The 20,866-nt window shown below is 47.1% G+C and overlaps 1 protein-coding gene and 1 pseudogene across 3 annotated transcripts in view; both read right to left on the reverse strand.

The window, feature by feature from the left end:
- Nucleotides 1-329: 329 nt before the first annotated feature.
- Vps39 (VPS39 subunit of HOPS complex) overlaps nucleotides 330-20,866 on the reverse strand; it is a 37,756-nt gene continuing 17,219 nt past the window's right edge. For 2 of the 3 annotated variants that reach the window (XM_087653315.1, XM_087653314.1), the window contains 15 exons: nucleotides 16,478-16,607; nucleotides 11,398-11,540; nucleotides 8,585-8,728; nucleotides 7,980-8,121; nucleotides 7,778-7,864; nucleotides 7,238-7,311; nucleotides 6,850-6,948; nucleotides 6,277-6,394; nucleotides 5,730-5,858; nucleotides 4,528-4,630; nucleotides 4,289-4,334; nucleotides 3,366-3,515; nucleotides 3,112-3,246; nucleotides 2,830-2,921; nucleotides 477-2,015 (listed from right to left, as the gene is read on the reverse strand). In XM_087653315.1, coding sequence (XP_087509441.1) covers nucleotides 1,940-2,015; nucleotides 2,830-2,921; nucleotides 3,112-3,246; nucleotides 3,366-3,515; nucleotides 4,289-4,334; nucleotides 4,528-4,630; nucleotides 5,730-5,858; nucleotides 6,277-6,394; nucleotides 6,850-6,948; nucleotides 7,238-7,311; nucleotides 7,778-7,864; nucleotides 7,980-8,121; nucleotides 8,585-8,728; nucleotides 11,398-11,540; nucleotides 16,478-16,607 — 1,668 coding nt within the window. In that variant the 3' untranslated portion in view covers nucleotides 477-1,939. 3 annotated transcript variants of the gene reach the window in all.
- Rps25-ps11 (ribosomal protein S25, pseudogene 11) lies at nucleotides 12,444-13,007 on the reverse strand (annotated as a pseudogene).

Below are 20,866 nucleotides of genomic sequence, written 5' to 3' on the forward strand. Positions count from 1 at the left end.
AGCTTTGGATCTGCAGGACTGTGCTCCAGCAGCTCATAGACGGGGTAGATGTTGGGACAAGTCAAAGCCCTGGGTCTGAGCCTGGGTGGTAGCTGAGTGGGTCAGCCCATCAGCTCTCCTGAACCCACACCATCAGGGTGGTCTCTAGCACTGCCCTGGCTAGCTGCAGCAGGCAAGAGGCAGGGCCAGCTCCCCGGCTCTCGAGAGGAGCGTTATTTGTTCTGTTTTTCATAGTTACTAGCTGTCTTATCCTCTCTTAGCTAAATGACTCCCCTTATTATCATTTCCATCAAAGTCTTCAGGAAGGGGAAAGGGAGGCTTAAGGAGACTTGGTGTTTCGCTTGTTTATTGGGAAGCAGCCCTCCAGCATCCTCAGGCTGGAGCTATCTGTTCCCCTCCCCAACCCTCTACGGAGGGCAGGATCCAGGGAAGAAAGGATGGAGTTTGGGGAAATAGAATTAAGGATGTACACCATCCAGGAGAAAATACAGGTTTTATTCTACTGCTTCAAACACAGTTCATAAGAAGGGATGCTACAAGCCTACCAGGTGAGAGGGCAGGACTCATGGACGGCACAAGTACCGGTCCTGTCCTATGGGGAGCTGCCCAGCATTCCAGGGCCACTCCTGAGGAAGTGCATTTTAAGCTGTTGAAGCAGCACTGGTCATTTTTTTTTAAACTTTGTGTGTGGGTGTGCTGCCTGCATATATGACTGTGCATGTGTGCCTGGTGCCTACAGCCTCCAATGCCAGAAGTTCCTGCATACCTCCTGCAGGCTCCCTGACATGCTCAACAGAGCCAGCAGTAAGCTCTAAGTCCATCCGCTCCTGCATTACCCTTTGCTCAGTGCCTCACAAACATACCCGGCATCTCATGGCTGTCAGTTTCTGGTCAACTGTTCCCTGTGTGCAGGGCAGACACCCATTACCAAGATATCCTAGTGAAATCCTCCAGTCTTGCAAAAAAGGCCAGGGAACAACTATGGCCATGAAAGCAACAGGACAGAAAGTGGCTAGAGTGGAGAAAGCTGCTCAGAGCTCAAAGAGCTCACCAACGAAGGCTCAATGACCTGTCCAAGCAGCTGGTGAGTGGCTGAAGCAGGCACTTCTGCAGAGATCCTGCCTAGACCACACGCCCTGCCCAGTGCTGCCCCAGAGAGCTACCTACCAAAGCCTACACCTACAGAGACTTGTGCTCTCCTACACATCTTAGTAGAAAAGTTCAGCTCCTGAGAACCTTCATACAACGTATGTGACACCTGCTCATCAGTCCACTCCTGGAAACCTAGACTGTGCCTCCCATGTTGCCACATTTAAATATTAGTTACTCCCTACCGCCCAGTCTACAGAGTGGGAGAGGATGGTACAAGAGAAGAGATTGGGGGTAAAATAAATAGTGAGAAAGAAAAGGAGACTGAATATTAAAGGGATAAGCAGGACACAGGGCACAGCTCCTGTGGAGAACCGTCAGAGTACAAGCAGTCTGCGGCCAGTGGGGCTGGAAAGCTCTAGTACCAGGCTCCCATGGGACTCTCCAGGCTGCCTGCAGGGGTCTGGTGAAGCCGTGTAGTTACTGTAATAGAAAACTCGCAGTCAACAACCCCATGGGTACAAACACTTGAGATGAAATCTCCTTGTCCAGGTGATTGGTATACAAAGGCAAGACGGTGCATTTCCTCCTGTCCAGGCAGGGGTTAAATTCCTGGAATTGTCTGCAACATAACAGCGAAGGATATGCCTAATCTCTTCTTCTAGTAAAAAGCCTGCAATGCCAGGTCACAAGTCCAGTTGATTCAGAGATGCTCCAGAGAGCAAGGTAGCCAGCAACGCCCAAATGAGGGAGACACTTTATGGTAGCAGTCCCTAGTTCCTAGGGTGGCCGCTCCTTCAACTCTCTGGGAAGCTGAGCTGTCCACTGCTGAGTGCTTGGGATGCCGGGCTCAGGTGTCGGCTGAGTTAACCTCTTTGGAGCAGAAGTAGTGCACAACCACTCCATTGGGGTATCTTGCAAATGCACTGCACGGAAGAACAGCCGAGAGTGAGTGGTGCTCCACGTCTCCTCCAGCCCCTGCAAGAAGCCACCCCCAACCTAAAGAACAGCCTGCTCCACTATCTCTGGTCCCCCAAAGAGCCAGGGCAGGGACTATACACCATCCATGCATGCAAACGGTGCTGTCACTCCGTCAGTGCAGGGTTAGGGTTCAGGTTAGTGGAAGCACCAGCTTATCAACAACCAGCCAACCAGGCAAATATGTGGACCAACAAAGAGTGCAGAACACGTGCCCTTGGTTTGGCACTGGAATCACGTTCAGCAGAACATATTCCAGGATGGTTCCAATGAAGTACAGCACGTCAAGCCTCTGCAGAGAAAAGGCTCGTCTAGTTGAGCAAGAAAAGGCAGACCACACTCCTTGCCAGCCAGGGGACTGACGGTGGGGCATGTCTTAACAGAATAATGCTGGCGCAGGAGGTTGCACAAGCCATGAAACATGATTGAAAGATCTGGTTTTCTCCCTCTGGGGGCTCATCCCCTATCTGGCATGGTGGTGCAGGCCTGTAATGTTTGCACTGGGGTGTGGCTGAGGCAGGAGGATTGATTCAGAGTTCCAAATAAGCCTGAGTTACACAGCCAGCTCATATCTCAGGAAGACTGTACATATCCTCTTACTGGTTCTCTACTTTCACTGTTCATTTTAGAGGCCAGAGACTTAGAGCTCAACAGCCCCTCATTATTGAAACTTTCCCAGCAGATATGGCTTGCTTTGTTAAAGCTCAATAACTCAGGGAACCCCATCTGCACCCAGATGCTGCTCAGGCTGGGGACACTCACCTGTTCCCAATCTTCTTCTTGCACACCATGCACACCTTCTCCTCAGTGATGATGCACTTCACCTGCTGGTGTAAAATCCGCTCTTCCTGAACCTGGAAGAGATTGGAGAAGCTCCATGTCCAGGTGTAGAAACAGAAGGTAAAAGTCGGGACTGTTTCATGTCTGAACCCCATGCTGACTGGGTTGCCTCAGCCATGTGCTGCCTCCATGACAACAGGTGTGTGAAAACTGCCTCAATTAAAACCCAAAGGCCACCCCCCCTACAAGTGTGGAAGCCCATACCCTGAGAAACTCCGCATGGAGAAGATTCTTAAGCACTTGATTGAACCGTTTCTTTTGTGCATTTTCTTCTAAGACCTTTTCTAGGAAGATTCGTATGTCATTGATCTGAGTGTTTGCTGGCAGAAGGTTGATTGCCTAGGGCAGAGACAGGATGTGGGCAGGTTAGGGAGATCAGGATGGGACCAAGAAAAGCTCGTGCTTGCCCCCTTCCCCAGCCCTCTTCTCCAGCTCCACCAGCCTGGGCAGGGCCTGACCTTGGTGGTGTCTAATTTGCTGTAGTGCAGCTCTAGGACCTGCAGGGCAGCCTGGAGGTTGGCCTGTGGCTCCAGGAGCTCTAGTTTGATTGGCCCCAGGCAGTGAATGCTTGGAGGCGACAGGTACATCCGAAGCAGGGACAGATATACCTGTGTCATAGACAGAAACATGCATGTCAGGCTTGCAGCGAGCTCGCAGCGACCCTCCTAGAACCCCCAGCACTGAGACTCCCTAGTGACTAGATGTCTGGTTGAGAGCAGCCACTGGCCTGGAACACTCCAAACTTACCACTTTCGCCTGAGTTTTTGGCAAAATCAAGCAGCGAAATGAGTTTGCCAATACTGCTCTCTCCCTGAATGCCTTGCGTCTGTTTAATGTTATACCATCCACAGAAAGTTAACCCAGCAAATAACCTAGTGATTTCTCCTTTTCTAAAGCTTTGAAGACTGAGAACCTGGTTGTATTTCTAGTGCCACAGGATCATTTCATCCTAGCTCTCTCAACATTTGGGGCCATATAATTCTTTGTACAGGGGCTGTCCTGGACGTTTAACAGCATCTCTGGCCTCTAGCCCTAGATTCCTGCTCCACTCCCAGTTACACCAATCATAAACGTCCCACGATATTGATGAACCTATGTATAATCAGACCCTTTCTCCTAGATTGATCACATTAATTCAGTATATGTGTCAGAACTCTTGAAAGAGATAGGGTGGGTGACAACAGATGAGTAAGCCAGAAGCAAACCAGGACATATGGTCACTCAGTTTCTCTCCCAGTAGACATATGGAAACAATAGTTTAGTGCACTGACATACACGGTGTCTCACTGTGATTGTGTCACTTTGGCCACAGTGGATGGGGTGGGGGCCTGCTATACTAACAGGAGGTACACGTGCCCCTCAGTCACAGCTGCCGACTTACATCTTTGTTGCCTTCTTTGTTTTGGTCGTAGTGTTTGTGGCAGTACCTGCAAGGGAGGAAGTGGTGAGAGCAGGCAGGGGGGACTACATGGAAGGTGTCCATGTAGCTGCCAATAGTAACCGAACCGGACCGGCACGGGGAGGTAAAATGCTCGCTGTAGTTAGGCATAGGGGTGGCCTTCTTGTCCGCTCATCTCTGTCTTGAGACTCTTTGGAGGTGGGAGAGCAGGACTGACTTACTCCTTAGCCATCTTTGTGTCCTTCAAGACATGGACATAGATGAAGAGAGCTTGTTCGTGCTTCCCCATGCGTCCCAACAGGAGAGCTCTTTCTTCTAAGAGGCCTAGGAGGGGAAAGGACTCCAAGTAGCTGCCACTGCCATTACATATGCACAAAATTAGAGACTACCACTGAGGGAAGGCATCCTGGGGCAATACAAAAATAAGGAAGGACTTGGAGAAGGTCAAGATAGCTCAGTAACACTTGGTGCCAAGTCTGATGATCTGAGTTTTTCATACAAAGTATCCTTTATCCACATGACATACATACATACATACATACATACATACATACATACATACATACATAGTAAACAGAATAAAAAAATTTCAAGAATAGTAAATGGAGGGAGATTAAAACCACCAAACCAATCCTCCAAAAAAGAAAAAGGAACCCAGCCCCCTCCCAAGAAAACAAAACAAAATAAAGGGTGGGGCACAGCTCAGTCGCACAGTTCAGTCCCAAGCACCACCATATTAAAAATACACTGAAATAAAATATAGAAAATATTATTACCTTTCTTTAAGGGAAAAAGAATTTTTAAAGGAGAAGGAAGCTAATTTAGGAGGCTCTGTACCCATTCCCCATCCTCCCATCTGTTTTGTAAACAGGGTCTTTCTACATAGCCTTGGCTGTCCTGGAACTATGTAGACCAGGTTGACTTTGAATTCACAGAGATTGATTGGCCTGCCTCTTCCTCTCAAGCACTGGGATAAAAGGCATGTACCATCATGGCTGGCCCTATTTCTCCCTTTTAACAATCACTCATAAACTAAGCAAGAATACTCATCAAACAACCAAGTTCACATAGACTAGAAACCCCAGTGAACGTGAGGCAAAGACTTGGTGTTGGCAGAACTGATGCCAGACAGATTTATCTTTTGTCCATGAATCATGCCAGATTACAAGGAGTACTCAAGAGTGAGTTCCAAGAACTACTTTGAAGCAACAGATTACGATCTACAAATTAGCATATGCCTCACACCCAGAGTGTTTTCTCATCCTCAGCAAAAGAGGGGTATGGAGGAATAGGAGTGATGGCCTGCAAGCCTGGGCCCTCACACACCCACCTTTGAGGAGGACAAAGAACAGAAATAAAAGGAGAGATGAGCCTCTCCTCTATGCTGAGCTGAAACAGCCCTGGCTCTAATCGGGACGCTCACCATCGAAGGGAAAATCACAGATGAGCCGGCCGGGATCGTAGGAGCTGGAAATCTCCAGGAACGTGAGCAGCTTCTGTCGGGATTCTCCCAGTTCTCCTGCTTCCTCGCCAGCAGGGACTGGACTTTTGCCTTTAAGGGAAATCAAGCTGCATATGAAAGGATGCTGTGAAACAATAATGTGGGGTCAGCTGAGGGAAATGGGGCTCAGAGATGTCACCACATTATCAAGGAAGGACCTTCCAGGAGGTTTGCCAGGGGAGTTCTTTTACTCTATGGTCTCTCTGGTTCTAAAACACTCGAGGGACATTTAGAAAGGCTGTGAGTAGACATGCATTGGCTGACATGTCTCTTAGCCAACAATAGCTGTCATTCTGCAGACAGATTGGCTCCTTCTGTCCTGCCTGAGGGAGTCACTCAGTGTCCCTGACTCCTCTAAAGGACTTACCATCTACATGGAGAACAATAGTTTCCCCATACCATGTACAGGCACCAAGCTCTGTCTGATTGCTAAGGTTTGGGGCCACCTGCTTCGGATGGGCACTGGTACCTGTGGGTAGTGACAGGAGGTAGTCTTTCATCAGATTCTGCACTTTCTCACAGTACAGCTGGATTAGGCAATTGTGGAACCGTGTGCCTGTCTCCTCCCACACGTGGATGATGTGCTCCTGAAGCAGAATGAAAGTCTGGTTGGGGCTCGAGTCTATCTCCTAGTCTCCCTCTCAGGTCTCACCTCATTGTTCCTTAACTAAGTTATAAAGATCACCAAGGGGCAGTTCTTCCAAAAACCATGACAAAACCCAGTGATGTCAGGGGCAATTTCTTCAATCTAACCTGAAACTTACCCTGTAGACCAGGCTGGCCCTGACCCCAAACTTCTGCCTGCCTCTGCCTCCCAAGTGGGAGTGATTAAAGGCCATCATTCTTCTTTCCCTTGGTTCTCTATCAGACCAAGAGCCTTTGCTAAGAAGTGCTCCTAGCTTGGTTCCCTGGGATTGCATTTTTTTAGAGGAGGCTGAAATAGCTGTTCCCATTCTTACCAAGATCTGAGTGCCCTGACCATACCTGGGATCTGAGCTGCCTACGTGATCCATGTGCGCCACGAGACTGAGTTTAACCTTACCAGGTAAGGAATGGCCAGGGCCTTGAAATTCTCTATCAAGAAGTTGAGCACGCGATCTCGTGGCAGAGACTCCACCTCCGGGAGGTCTTCAGTGAATATCTGTCAGAACGAACCTCAGTTCTACAAGCAGAACCTGCAAGTGTTGGGGCTGCAGACACTTTGAGGGTAAGGGTAGGCCAGTTGCTGGCTGTTCTATGGTGGTTGAGGCTAGAGCCTAGGAGCTTTAGAACAAGGTTCCTTCTACATAGGCAGTCTGTTCACGGGCCCACTTTACCCTGTGACTTCAAAGGAATGGTGCAATCCAGTCGCCTCCTGTATCTGTGGCTCTCTCACCAAATATAATCAGGATCAACTGTGGGACCAGACAAGCCCAGGGGCTATGACCTACCTTCAGGCCATCTTCTGGGAAGTCTCTCAGCACCCAGATCGAGTAGGAAAAAATCAAATGTAGGTTTTCTGTGCCTTTAAAGAAAAAAATAAGATTTGTTAGCAGTTGACAAAAGTCAGGCCTGTCCAGTAAGATTGGGAAAGTTGGTGTGCAGGTATAGACATAACCTCAGAATTCATTTTGTGGGCAAGACAGATCTAAGCGCCAGCCTCAGATCAGCTCGTTTCTCATGGTCTGGCCGCATACTAAAAAAGGGTTTCACTGTTCAACCATGGAACGGACCTGATGGAACACAAGGGAAGGGACTGCCCCAACTAAGGAATGGAGGGAGACCAGGCCTATACAAGCAGGAGCCACCCCCCTACCCCCAGGTTTTAATGTGAGGCTCAGGGCTGGGTGTCTTCAGTCCCAGCACTCAGGAGGCTGAGGCGGGTGAACCTCTTAAGTTTGAGGCCAGCCTGGTCTACAGAGTGAGTTTCAGGACAGCCAGCATTCCATAGTGAGATCCTGTCTCAAAACCCACCACCACAACAGGCTCACCCAAATGCTGTAGGTACTGCACCGTCCTTTCATGGCCTTTCAGAGGTGAGTTTGCTTTCTTGGACTGGTCCACTAGCACCTGCAGAGCTGGCCACAAAGCCCAAGAACAAACCCATGAGCCCCTTCCTCAGGTGAGGTCCACTGGCTTCTGCCAGTATCCAAAGCCCCCCTCCCCAGGCTCTGGAAGGTCTTGCCGGGTCACCTTTCTCATGGAGCCCCTTCTTCTCATACAGGATGATCAGCTCACTGTACTTGTGAGCCTTCTTCAGCACATGCTCACTCTCCTCGATGTGACAGTGGTTGTTCTCCAGGCGCAGCAAGGGAGCCACCAGGGCCACATTTGTCTGTGGGGGAGACAGAAGCCTGACACGTGGGGCAGCAGCAGAAGCTCCTTCCTGGAAAACCTACCCTTCACCTGCCCAGGTCTGCTCCAGGCTCAGGGGATAGGGACATAACAAGCCAAAGATAGCAAACAGCCCTCATTGAAGGGTGACAAGAGGTGGCCTTTAGAGCATTTACATCTTTAGCACATGGGTCTCAATGTTCTGGGGAAAACGAGTTTCTTCCCTAGAGGAATTACCATCCCTGTTGAGCCTGTGGCGCTAATCTCAATTTTATTGGCAAAGGACCCCAAATGAATATCTTGACTCATCCTCTTCCTCGAAGTCAACACAAAGATACTAGGCAAAGGCTAGGAGACCTCCATCATGTAGGGTCTTGCTGTAGGGTCTCAAGTGTTGGTGTCCAGCAGAGCCCCCTGGAAGGCCCCGAGAGTTTGAGAGTAGGGCTGGCGTGCCCGCAACTCACATGGAGGTAGCACTTGAGTAGAGTGGTGTCGATGATCTGCAGCAGCTTCTGCTTGGACTTGATGGTGGGAGTGCCTTCCATGAGTGGGGAGGTGCTGGACTGGTGGTCTGAGTCATTCAGCTTCTTTACCAACTGGCTCCGCTTCTGAAAACCGCAAAAACGTGGGCTCAGAGCCAGGACTACGTCTTCCTTCTTCACCTGAGGTAACTCTGATGTCCCCAGTCAGCTCTTGTCCACACCTGGACAAGACATCTCATAGCAGCATTCATGCTTTACCAGAGATCAGAAGACATGACTGTCACATTGCCACAGACCCAGTGATAGCAGTGATGTCCTCCTGCTTTATTTCTGCAGTGCTAGAGCTCCAACCCAGGGCATTGCATATGCTGGGCAAGCATTTTATCATGGAGCTACAGCCCAACCCCACCCCCAGCCCCAGCCCCAAACACACGAACACTTGTTCCTTAGATTAGCTTTTGACCAGTCTAAAACCTGGGCTTGGAGGCATAGGCCAGTAATCCTAGCTACTTAAAACATTGAGTAGGGAAGATCATAAATTCAAACTCAGTTTAGCCAATATAGTGAGATCCCATTTCAACACAAATAAATCAATAAAAGTATAATTTTCATGCACTTCTCTTTGTCTACTGAAGCCCATGGTCTCTTTTGGCAAGACACTGGTGTTGCTTAATGTCATGCATCCTGAAGGTTACTGGGGACCAGGGAAGGAAGTGTGCTCTAAAGCTGAGGTGGCAGAAGCAAAAGGCCACAGGCTTCTGGAAACATTATATCCCAGGAACTGCCTTTACTTGCCCCAGGGCTCCCAAGTGTGAACACTGAGGACAAGCCTGTGCACTCCTTGCAGGCTGCCAGTCATAGTTAGGCACCCTGGAGCTCAGGGTCAAGGGCACACCAAGGCTGAGATGTCTGGTCAGACCACTGACAGTCACTGACCCTGAAGCAGCAGTGAGATGCTTTACAATTTTCCCAGGGATGCTTTCAGGGCCTACATGGATACCTGGAACAACAACTATGAAGTCTCTGACTTGAGTGTATATATAAGAAATAAACAGGGGGCTGGGGATTTAGCTCAGTGGTAGAGCGCTTGCCTAGCAAGCGCAAGGCCCTGGGTTCGGTCCCCAGCTCCGAAAAAAAGAAAAGAAAAGGGGCTGGGGATTTAGCTCAGTGGTAGAGCGCTTACCTAGGAAGCACAAGGCCCTGGGTTCGGTCCCCAGCTCCGAAAAAAAAAGAACCAAAAAAAAAAAAAAAAGAAAAGAAAAGAAAAGGAAAGAAATAAACAGAAACTATTTGTAATAAATTGCAAGTTAAGCTTTAAAGAGGGATTCAATTCAGTTAATCCTCGGCATCACATACACTGGGGGTAGAGGTGTACACTTGTCCATTTCCCAGCACTTAGGAAATGAAGGATTAGAAGTTTCAGGTCACCCTTAGCTACACAGAGTTCAAGGTCAGCCTGGGCAACATGAGATCCTATTTCAGAAGACTGAAGCTCTATGGAGAGGTAACTTGTAGTGCTGGCTTTAAACTTTTATATTATCTGTCCATGATAGTAAACTGAAAAAAATCAGACTATACACATAGAAAACTAACTATGGACAAGGAAGGACTTTCCCAATATATAGCTAAATTTCAAGCTATGAACTATAAAACAGAAAATATACTTTGATTTTTCTTTTGTAATGGCTGGAGAGACGGCTCAGCAATGAGAGCACTCTGGCTCTTCTCAGAGGACGTGGATTTGAGTCCCAGCCCTCACATGACAGCTCACAACTGCCTGTAACTCCTGTCCCAGAGGACGTGGTACTCTTCTATCCTCTGCTAACTCAGGCAAGCTTGAGTTACACTGACACACGTCAACAAAGCAGCCATATACATAAAATAAATCCTAAATCAAACAGCAGGAAGCTAGTTCATGCATACACATGAGAAACTAAACCAACAGCGCTAAGTGTTGGTGACTTCTCTGGCTTACACTATTTATTTCTTTTAAAGACAGGGTTTCAGTGTGTAGCTCTGATGGTCCAGAGCTCACTATGCAGACCAGGCTGGCCTTGAACTCACAGAGATCTGCCTGCCTCTGCCTCCCAAGTGCTGGGATTAAAGATTTGTGCCACTGTTGTCCTTTGGTTTGTATTTTCCATGTTTCTTTTTTTTTTTTTTTTTTCCCCCCGGAGCTGGGGACCGAACCCAGGGCCTTGCGCTTCCTAGGCAAGCGCTCTACCACTGAGCTAAATCCCCAACCCCCATTTTCCATGTTTCTTAAACTATCAGCATTTCCCCCACAATTATATATGACATATAAAAGTACAAAAAATTTAAAATTTACCCCTTTTAGGTCATATAACTTACTGTGAATATGTTTCCTTAGATGAAGATTTGGTTTAAACAAAACAAAACAGCTCCCGCCCTTAACCAAAGATCTGTGGATAGCTGGTGGCTTCTAAAGGAGCGTGAGAGTTAAAGATTCCTTAAAGGTGTGGTCCCAGAGAATGGTCCCACACCTAGAACTATATAACAAGCAAAAATTGGAGTTTTGAGTTATTTTTTAAAGAGGACACAAAATTAGGTTTGTAAGGAGTTAAGGTAAAAATGATGAGAATACATTATATGAAAGTCTCAGAGAAGTCTCACAAATAACCAAGGCCAATGGTACTGTTAAATTAGAGGCAGCGGAATACGGCCCGCCCTGACTTCCTCAGCATTCACTTCTAGACCTCCACGGCCCTGTTGTTGCCACTCGATAGGCCTCTGAGGCAGAGGCTCCCTCATGCCTGTGTGTTAGTCAGGCCCACCTGTGTCAGGTAGTCAATGAGCGCTAAGTGAGCCTTCTCCAGCTCAGCACCAGAGAGTGTGGGCAGCGGGTTGGGGTACTGCAGTTGCTTCCTGTAGTCCGTGGGCAGCAGGTCGGGGTACAAGCCCATCACGTGGGTGGGATCTGTAAGAAAGGAAAGCATGTGTCCTTAGGAATGGAACCCGGGAGTTTAAGGACAAAATACAACATGGCTGTATGACAGCAAAGCAAGTCATAGACCAGGCTAGCCTCAAGCCTGCCACAATCCTCCTGCCTCTGCCTCCCACATGCTACAACTATAGGTATACATAAGCACGTCTGGATTATCCCTCACTCCAGGGGATGGAGTCTAAATACAGAAAAACTTAATAAGTCGCTTAGTTATGATCCGAGCACTGTACATAAATTTCCTTAGAATGTCACAAAGCAGCATGACTCACAGACACACAGGACTAGGACTACTTAACAACTGTCTAAAAGAAGCAGACTTTTCAAAATGTGCATGGAAAAACTGGTATTTCAGTAAAAAAGACCAACAAACTTGTGTGTACACATACACATGCACACACACACACACACACACACACACACACACACACACAGTACTTTTTCTTTTTTTTTTTTTTGGAGCTGGGGACCGAACCCAGGGCCTTGTGCTTGCTAGGCAAGCGCTCTACCACTGAGCCAAATCCCTACCCCACAGTACTTTTTAAAGTGATAAATATTTAATGTAATGAAATATAATTAACAGTCAATTTATTAACACAATTAATAAAAATGCAATGTCAAGGAAGTTTTTTCTTTTTACCCTCAGTATATGCCTTTATTATACTGCCACCATGTGTGTGAAAGAGGCACATGATTTATAACTTCAATTTTGGAAACAATGTGTAAGTCCTTCAACAGCAGAATAAAGTGCATTTACTTCAGCTGATCAGAGTGTTGTGATACAATGCACACTATAATTATGAAGAGAACACAGGGAGTGTGGCATTATGATCACAATTCTGTAAAACTGTGTAATGTGGAAAACATCTGTATAACAAGGGACAAAATGTGTGATGAACTTGGATCAAGATTTTTTTTTTGATTCAATAAAGTTTTATTTTCCCAAATGCTTGAATCTGTTTATGCATCTTCACCAGCAGCTGGGGCATCTCCACCCTTTGTGTCTCTGGTGTAAATTACTTGGGCTCTGTGCTTTGAAACCAGCTTGATAAGTCCTTTACTAAGTAGCTCCTGAAGGGCTGCCCTGGCCAAGGAACCTTGAATCTTCAGTCTCTCAGAGACCACAGCTGGAGTAATAAGCTTATAGTTGGGAACTTCCTTACAAAGTTTATCGTAAGTAGCTTTGTCAAACAGGACGAGATTGTTCAGCTTGTCCCGAACTTTGCCTTTGGACCACTTCTTCTTTTTTGCCTTGCCACCAGATTTATTTACTGGGTCTTTGTCTTTTTTGGCCGACTTTCCAGCATCCTTCTTCTTCTTCTTCTTCTTGTTGTCTTTGGGCGGCATGGCGAAGCTCAGAGAGTATGTGGACCACTGCAGCCACACTGGATCAAGATTTCTTAAACGATCTTCTTCCCATTCTTAGAATCTGTGTGCCAACAATCTATGCTTTGTCAGCTCAGGGGGCAAAGGAAGGCAGACTTCCGTGAGTTTGAGGCCAGCCTAGTCTACAGAGTGAGTTCCAAGACAGTCTGAGCTACACAGAAAAACCCTATCTTGAAAAACCATAACAAAACAAAGGAAGGAAGGAAGAAAGGAAGAAAGGAAGGAAGGAAGAAAAGGAAAGAAAAGGGGCTGGGGATTTAGCTCAGTGGTAGAGCGCTTGCCTGGCAAGAGCAAGGCCCTGGGTTCGGTCCCCAGCTCCAGGAAAAAAAAAAAAAAAAAAAAAAAAAAAAAGGAAAGAAAAGATGTCAGAGCGAAGAAGGCCACTTCCCCATAATGGACATAAGTCCTTGGTAAGCTGACTGGAAGGCAAGCCTTCCCATGAGGCTCCCAGAACCTACTGAACCCAATGTCACAGTATCTGACCCATCTAAGAAGACCGTGTTCCTTGGAGCAGGAATCGGTCAAAGCACTGACAAGAACGGGCAACTGAGCGGACCAGCTGCCAGCACTCCATGGAGCCCCCAAAGCACGGGCTCAGGAGGTCGGCAGCTGTGGAGAACTGGAAGTGAACGCTCAGCCTGTCCGTCTCCTGCACCTACAGCCATGCCCATTAACATTCTTCTGAACATGCCTGGTAAGAGGCTGCCTGTGATGGGGGCAACTCGGGGATGCAAGTCCCAGGCTCCAGTTCTACCACTGCAAAACCAGAAGGCCTTCCAATGTCACCTTATGTCTATCAAATGCTGAGCTCCTTTGTGGCCTTCAAGGTTCTTTGAACTCTAGCCCCAATGCATCCTTCTGGCATGATCTACCACACACTACCAAATGGCACACTGGGCTCACAGGTAACTGGACACAGGATGGAAGTGTGTCTCCATGGTTCCTTCTCACTCTTCAGGGCCTAGCCCATCTCTTCTTTCTTATGTTTGTTTGGTTGTTGAGATAGGGTCTCAAACTATGTGTCAGGCTTGCCTAGAATTCACTATGTAGGCCAGGATGGCTTTGTACAATCTTACTATCTGAACTTCCCAGGTGCCGAGACAACACACAGGTTGAGTCACCATGTCTGACCTCCCTTAGTCTTCCCGCTCCTGGAGAAATCAATCACCACACATCTACCCTCAAGTGTTTAACTGAGTGGCGTCACGTAAAAGCCCTTTGTGTACCTGTGATATGATGTATTATTCTAGACACCTCAGGACTGAGGGCAGAGCTGGCACTGCCAACACTCAGGAGAAGGTTCTGAGTCCAGGGTTATGCCACACATACGAAACACCACACACACCAAACTGAGGACACAGACACAGGAGAGCAAGGAAACAATATCCCTCATTCAGAGAAAGGATGTCCAGCAGCTCTACCCACTCTGCTGACTGGCCAGTTCCTGAATGCCCAGGCACTCTTAGCATTTCAAGTACATGTGCTGGCTGCTCCCTCAGCCTAGAATAGTCTTCCCTGGACCCTGGCATGGCTCATGGAGCCACCCTCTGTCAGGTGGTGACTAAAATGCTGCTCTGTAGAGATGCCTAACTATTTCAGATTCAAAAGCAATCCAGATCCCTCAGAACATGGGACTATGGAGAGGAGCTTGTCAGTAGGACACAGAAGAGAGTAGCAGGGAACAAACAAAGACATCTGGACTCAAACCATGTGGTACTGGGGGAAGCAGGTCCTGGGTTGCCTGTCGTCTCCCAGCTCACAGCTAACATGCCTACATGGCTTCCTCACCAGTGCTGTGCTGCCAGACTCACCTGAGTTTGGCTACTGTGAATTAGCTCATGTGTAGGCAACAGTCATACTGGCCTGTGGGTATTTTCTCCCAGATCACTAATGCCATGAAATGACAGAGAACAAGCTGGCTCACAACTATAAATGAATGGTTTAACCACACCAGACCTAAAAGAAAAAGAAAATCCCACACAAATGCCATTTTACTGCCAATAGCATCTGGTTAGCAGCTTCAAGGACACATGTTTCTGCTAAGGCCAGCCACCTGGGAAAACGACCTGTACAGATGCAGTCAGTACCAAACGCACAGGCATCTGTCTCCATGCCTCAACTAGGGTTACACACACTCATAAACCATTGCCCTTGGCCTTGTGGACTGATCTCAGGCCCAAGCGCTTGAAATGGCCATCTCCTTACCCTAATTAGGAGGATGAGGGGCAGTGTGGCGCATGTCTAGCCCACACCGTCCTTGTACCTACTCCCCTTCAAGAGGAGTCTGCTTTCCCTTGTCCTAAATCTGTAATAACCCTTGTAAATCAACAGAATACAGAAAGTATTGTAATTACAAAAGCCACTGGGTGTCTACCTGGTATCCAGATTCTACCCTCTGGGAAAAGCCAGTTGATCAGCTCTGTGAAGACTCACTTGGGAAGGACTGAGGACCCAGGACTTGTCAGCCATGACAGTCAGCTGCCTTGAGAAAGGACTGTCTAGCTGAAGAGCTTTGGTGCTAGCAGCTGATAAGTTGGCAGTGACTTTACAGGGGTGAAGTACCATGGAGACAGTAGGGGCAATGCTAAGGAAGTGGTTGTGTTGAAGTAAGGTCGCCCAGTCTGTTGGGGCTAGAAACTAATTTCTGTCTACCTTCCTGCTTTGAAGGCCTCCAGAGTTCCCTTGGCACCATAAGAAATTGACCCAAAGTCAGGTGGTGGCAGTGGTTGCACATATCTTTAATCCCAGCACTGGAGAGGCAGAGGCAGAGACTGAGGCAGGGGGATCTTAGTGAGTTTGAGGCAAGCGTGTTCTTGTCTACAGAGCGAGTTCCGGGACAGTCAGGGCTATCCAGAGAAACACTGTCTCGAAAAACAAAACAGAACAAAAGTTGACCTATCAATTGTATGGGTTCCTGTAACCCCCACCTAATGAGTCACTCAACCCTGTTCAACTGATCTGACTCCAGTAAGTTACTCAGAACTCATCTCCACTATTCATATCCAAGAACCCAAGTTACTAGCCAAGGATGGATGTGGGGAGAAGGTAAAGGAGAGGAAGGAGAGGAGAACAAAAGGGTGTGGAAGAAAGCCAAATGGATGTAACAACAGCAGCAGACACACGGTGCAGTGCTCTGCCCTGTTCAATCGCCTCACGTAACATTTACAGGACACTTGAGGGGATAAAGTACCATGGAGACAGGGGGGGGGCAATGCTAAGGAAGTGGTTGTGTTGAAGTAAGGTCATCCAGTCTGTTACCTGTCTTTTATGAGCATGATTTGTAGAGGAGAAAATGGAAGCAGGGAGCCTAGTGCTTTGTGTGAACTCTGGTAGGCCTAGACTAGTTCTTCTCCTAATGCTGTCACATAACCAAGGCAACTTATAGCAGGGACTTATTTGGCTTACAATTCCAGAGGGACAAGAGCCTGTCATGGCAGGGGAAATGCAGCAACAGAGAGCAGACATGGTGGCTGGAGCCGAAGCTGAGGTCTCATATCTTGAAGCCCGAGGCCACACCTGCTTGTTACCTGTGCCAAGTTTAGCAAAGACCTGCATGGACTCATCAAAGCGCTTCTGACAGAAGAGGTTGAAGGCATACAAGTTCTTAATGTGATGGATTTGCTGCTGCTTTTCACTGTCTGAGTCATCTTTCATTTCCTAAGAAAAGACAGAAGAAATAAAAGCTTATTCACTCTCAAATATTTGCTTTGCCCATTCTAGGTGGTAAAACAACCTTGAAAGCAAAGGTGCTACAACATACAATGGCAACATGGTTTCCACCCCGCAGACTCCCTGACAATCTTTTTCTAAAGACTTTTATGTCTTCAAACTACACTAAAATGTGGTTACATAATTAAAACATTTAATTGTACATATGTAGGTGTTTTGCCTGCATCTATGTCTGTGTATTACATGTGTGCAGTGCCCATAGAGACCAGAAGGGGGCATCAGATTGCCCTGGAACTGGAGTTGTTGGCTGTCTGTCATTTGACTGCTAGAAATCCAGTTTAGGTCCTCTGTAAGTGCAGTCAATGCTCTTAACCTCTGAGCCATCTCTCCAGCCCTTAGTTACATAATTTTTAAAAAGTTATTTTTATTTTATGAGTGTTTGCCTACATGCATGAGTGTATATCACACACATGGCTGGTGCCTGGAAAGTGCAGGAGGGTGCCTGGCAATCGTCTCTTCACACTTAGTAACTATGTATTGGAAATTCACTAGGGCTTCTGCAAAGTGCCTAACTAGTGCCCCTGAAATCTATTAAGGCCGTGACAAACATGGAAAGGGGAAGACACTGCCACAGCCTAGAGGATTTAGGCTAGTTAAATGAATGTGAGTGCCATATTTGATCCTGGTTCCTACATGACACTAATGAAAAGCTGGTCAAACCTCATCATACCTCAGGTTACATTTAAAAGAAAATCTGTTGGGCAGTGGTGACACACCCCTTTAATCTCAGCACTTGGAAAGCAGAGGCATTTTGAATAAAGCTTCCATTTTGAATTGGGGTCAAATAAACTTTTAAGTTCCCAAGACCTCCCTGGGTAACTGACTTCCTGGTTGGAAAGTTGAGACAAGAATGCTAGGCAATTCTCCCTGCCGCAGGTGAATAGACCAATCAATGAGAACAGGAGAAGTGTAGCACACAGGAAATGTAGCACACAGGAAAGTCCCCACCCCTGGATCCTGACAGATGGGAAAAGGGAACTGTAACTTGGTCCAGATGTTTAAACTTGTCAGGCTTCAAAGCTCTCTAACACTCTGGCTCTGGGTCATAGTTCAGCTCCTGAGCCTGTTCTGCATCCCTGATCAATCATTAGCAGCCTGATCACAATAAACGTTTCCTTTCTGCATTGACTTGGTGTTTGAATTGTATTGGATCTAAGCGTACCCCATAACAGAGAATTCCAGGACAGCAAGGACTACACAGAGAGACACACATACACCCACACATATGTGCATACACACATTTTTAATTAGGTTAGTACATAAATAAAATGCCTCTCAGTTTCTTTCTTCCTCTCCTGCTTCCCCTCCCCACCTCTCCCCTCCCTAACCTACCATCACCCTAGCCCACAACTCTCAGCACCCTGCTGCTCCTCACTGTGCACGGAAGGCTCTGTCCTCTCTCCAAGCTTACTCCACATATTATGACACACCTTCTGCTCCAGTCAGTGTAACTCCAAACATTCTACAGTCGGTTTTCACTTTTCTTTCTTTTTCCATATTTGTGTGTGTGCGCATGCATGTCTGTGTGTATATGTGCGTGTGCGTGTGCACACACATAAGACAGGCTAAAGCAGGGAATCATCTTCAATCACTCTCTTCTACCTTATTCAATCAGGCAGGGTCTCTCAATCAAACCCAGAGGTATCGCCATGCTAGCCAGTTTGCTCTGGGAATGATCGGTCTCCACTCTCCAAGGCTGAAATTATAGGCAGGCCATCCCATCATATCCACCTTGGGTAACTGTCACACATACGGCATACAGACGTATATGCAGGCAAAACACCCAGATACGTAAAAACATAAATGGTTCTTTTAAAAACAAAACAAAAAGATGAAACACTTTGGCTGGAGAGATGGCTCAGTCTTAAGTACTAATATGTCCTTAAGATGGTTCCAGTTTTTAAGAACTTGAACTCAGAACCCCAACACCCTAGTAAGATGCCAGCCAGATGCAGCTATGCACAACTACAATCCCTAGTCCAGGCAGTTTAGCCAAGCTGCTTAGCTCTAGGCTCAAAAACTAAGGTAGAAAGTGACTGAGGATGCTGCCTAACATCAACTTCTGTCACATGTGTACGGGCGCAGACGCGTGCACACACACACACACACACACACACACACACACACACACACACACACAAGATGATGAACAGAGAATGCCTGCCTGATTGAATAAGGTGGAAGAGAGTGATTGAAGAGGATTCCCTGCTTTAGCCTATCCTATACAGGCACGCGCGCACACACACACACACACACACACACACACACACACACACACACACACCCCAATGTCTCCTGCAGGTTATAGAACAAACCTGGATGTCTGGCAAAGAGAAAGGGAAAGTTAAAGTGCCATGTGCACACACTGGAATTTTGGTTTCAGCCATAAAAGCAGACTTCTGTTGTTTTCAGGAAAATGAAGACAATTGGAAATAATAAACTGAGTTATGCCAGCCTTAGAAAGACAAACATACCTCTTTACCTCATTTGTGGTTCCTAGATTTTTATTATTATTTATTTACTTTATGTATATGAATACACTGTTGCTGTCTTCAGATACACCAGAGAAGGGCATCAGATCCCATTACAGATGGTTGTGAGCCACCATGTGGTTGCTGGGAATTGAACTCAGGACCTCTGGAAGAGCAGTCAGTGCTCTTAACCACTGAGCCATCTCTCCAGCCCCTGGTTCCTAGACTTTATACAGATACATAAAGTCCACCTCCACTACTGCTCTGTGTGTGTGTGCGTCTGTGTGTGTATGTGTTTGTTTGCATGTATATATATGAATGTATATATGTGTATGTGTGTATGTATATATGTACACACACACACACACACACACACACACACACACACATATAAAAATTAAAGTAGAAGTAAAACTGTCTGGAGGATTAAAGGAACCAGTGGAAGGGAAGGGGGAGAAAAGGAAGGATAGAGAGAAGAGGTGATATACTTAACATACATACATGTAGAAAGGCTTGAAAAAAATTACTATTTTAAAGTGGGACTTCTAATTTAATCACAAAATTTACACATAAAAGTTGCTTTATAAAAATGCCAGCATGGGCTGGAGAAATAACTCAGTCAAAAAGTGCTTGCACAAGAAGCACAATGACCCGAGTTTGATCCCTAAAGCCCATGTAAAGAACATAGAGTGGTACTGCACGCAGTGTTGGGGAGGCGGAGAGAAGAGGCTCCCTAGGGCTCGGTGGCTAGCCACCTTAGCCTAACTGATGAGTCACAGGTCCCACTGAGACACTCTGGAGGGGTGTGGTGGGGAGAGAGAGGATGGGAGGGGACAAGGTGAATGGCTGTCCAGAGGCACAACATCTGAGGCTGGCCTCTAGCTCCCAGATGTGTACACACATCAGTGATGTGCACCAGAACACACACACAGAGGCAGCCACCATAAGTAATTAAAAGTGGTGGCTACTTTTCCTTCAGAGACAGTTTGCAGAAATCAAGCTTACTATTGTCACCATTAAGACTTCTTTAGATTAGCACTGTCCAGTTTAATGCCCAGGTTAGGCTCAGAGACTTCTGGTCAATTCTGGAAATCAAATCCACTCTGCAGATACTAAAAAATTTCACATAAACCAGTGTGTCAGTTCGTACCTGTAATCCAGCACATGGAGGGTGAGGCAGGAAGACCACCATAAGGTTGTGCCTGGCATGGGCTACACAGCCTTGTCTCCAACATTACAAAGGGGAAATTACTAGCAACGGGAGAGAAAATGGAACAAGGTGCATTGCTGCTTTGCTGGCAACAACAGTCCACATGCACACAAAGGAGAGTGGCTGCCAAGAGCTGCATGTGGTCTGTGTTTCCCAGGAGATTCCAGTGTTGGGGATTTGTTTCTTAGGTGGCAATACTGAGAAGTAGGTGGCCTTCAGGAAGCGGGGCCTATGGAAGGCTTCCATGTCACTAGGGACAAAGGACATCCTTGAGAGAGGGTGTTATGAAAGGAGCCCTGGGCCTGTCGTCTGCTCACAGTGGACCTGACTGCATGCCCTTGTACTCCTATTCACTCTGGGTGGCATCAACACCAAGAGTGCCCTTGTCATGGAGCCTGCACGGTGCCCTGTGGACTTCGGATTTGGAAAATATATGTGCATAAACAGTCCTTTTCCTAAGTTGTCTGTTGTGACGGTGAAAAGCTGAGTGGCCCAGTGGCCATAGA

Source organism: Rattus norvegicus, chromosome 3, assembly GCF_021556685.1.
Source record: "Rattus norvegicus strain SHRSP/BbbUtx chromosome 3, alternate assembly SHRSP_T2T, whole genome shotgun sequence".
NCBI classification, from domain to species: domain Eukaryota; kingdom Metazoa; phylum Chordata; class Mammalia; order Rodentia; family Muridae; genus Rattus; species Rattus norvegicus.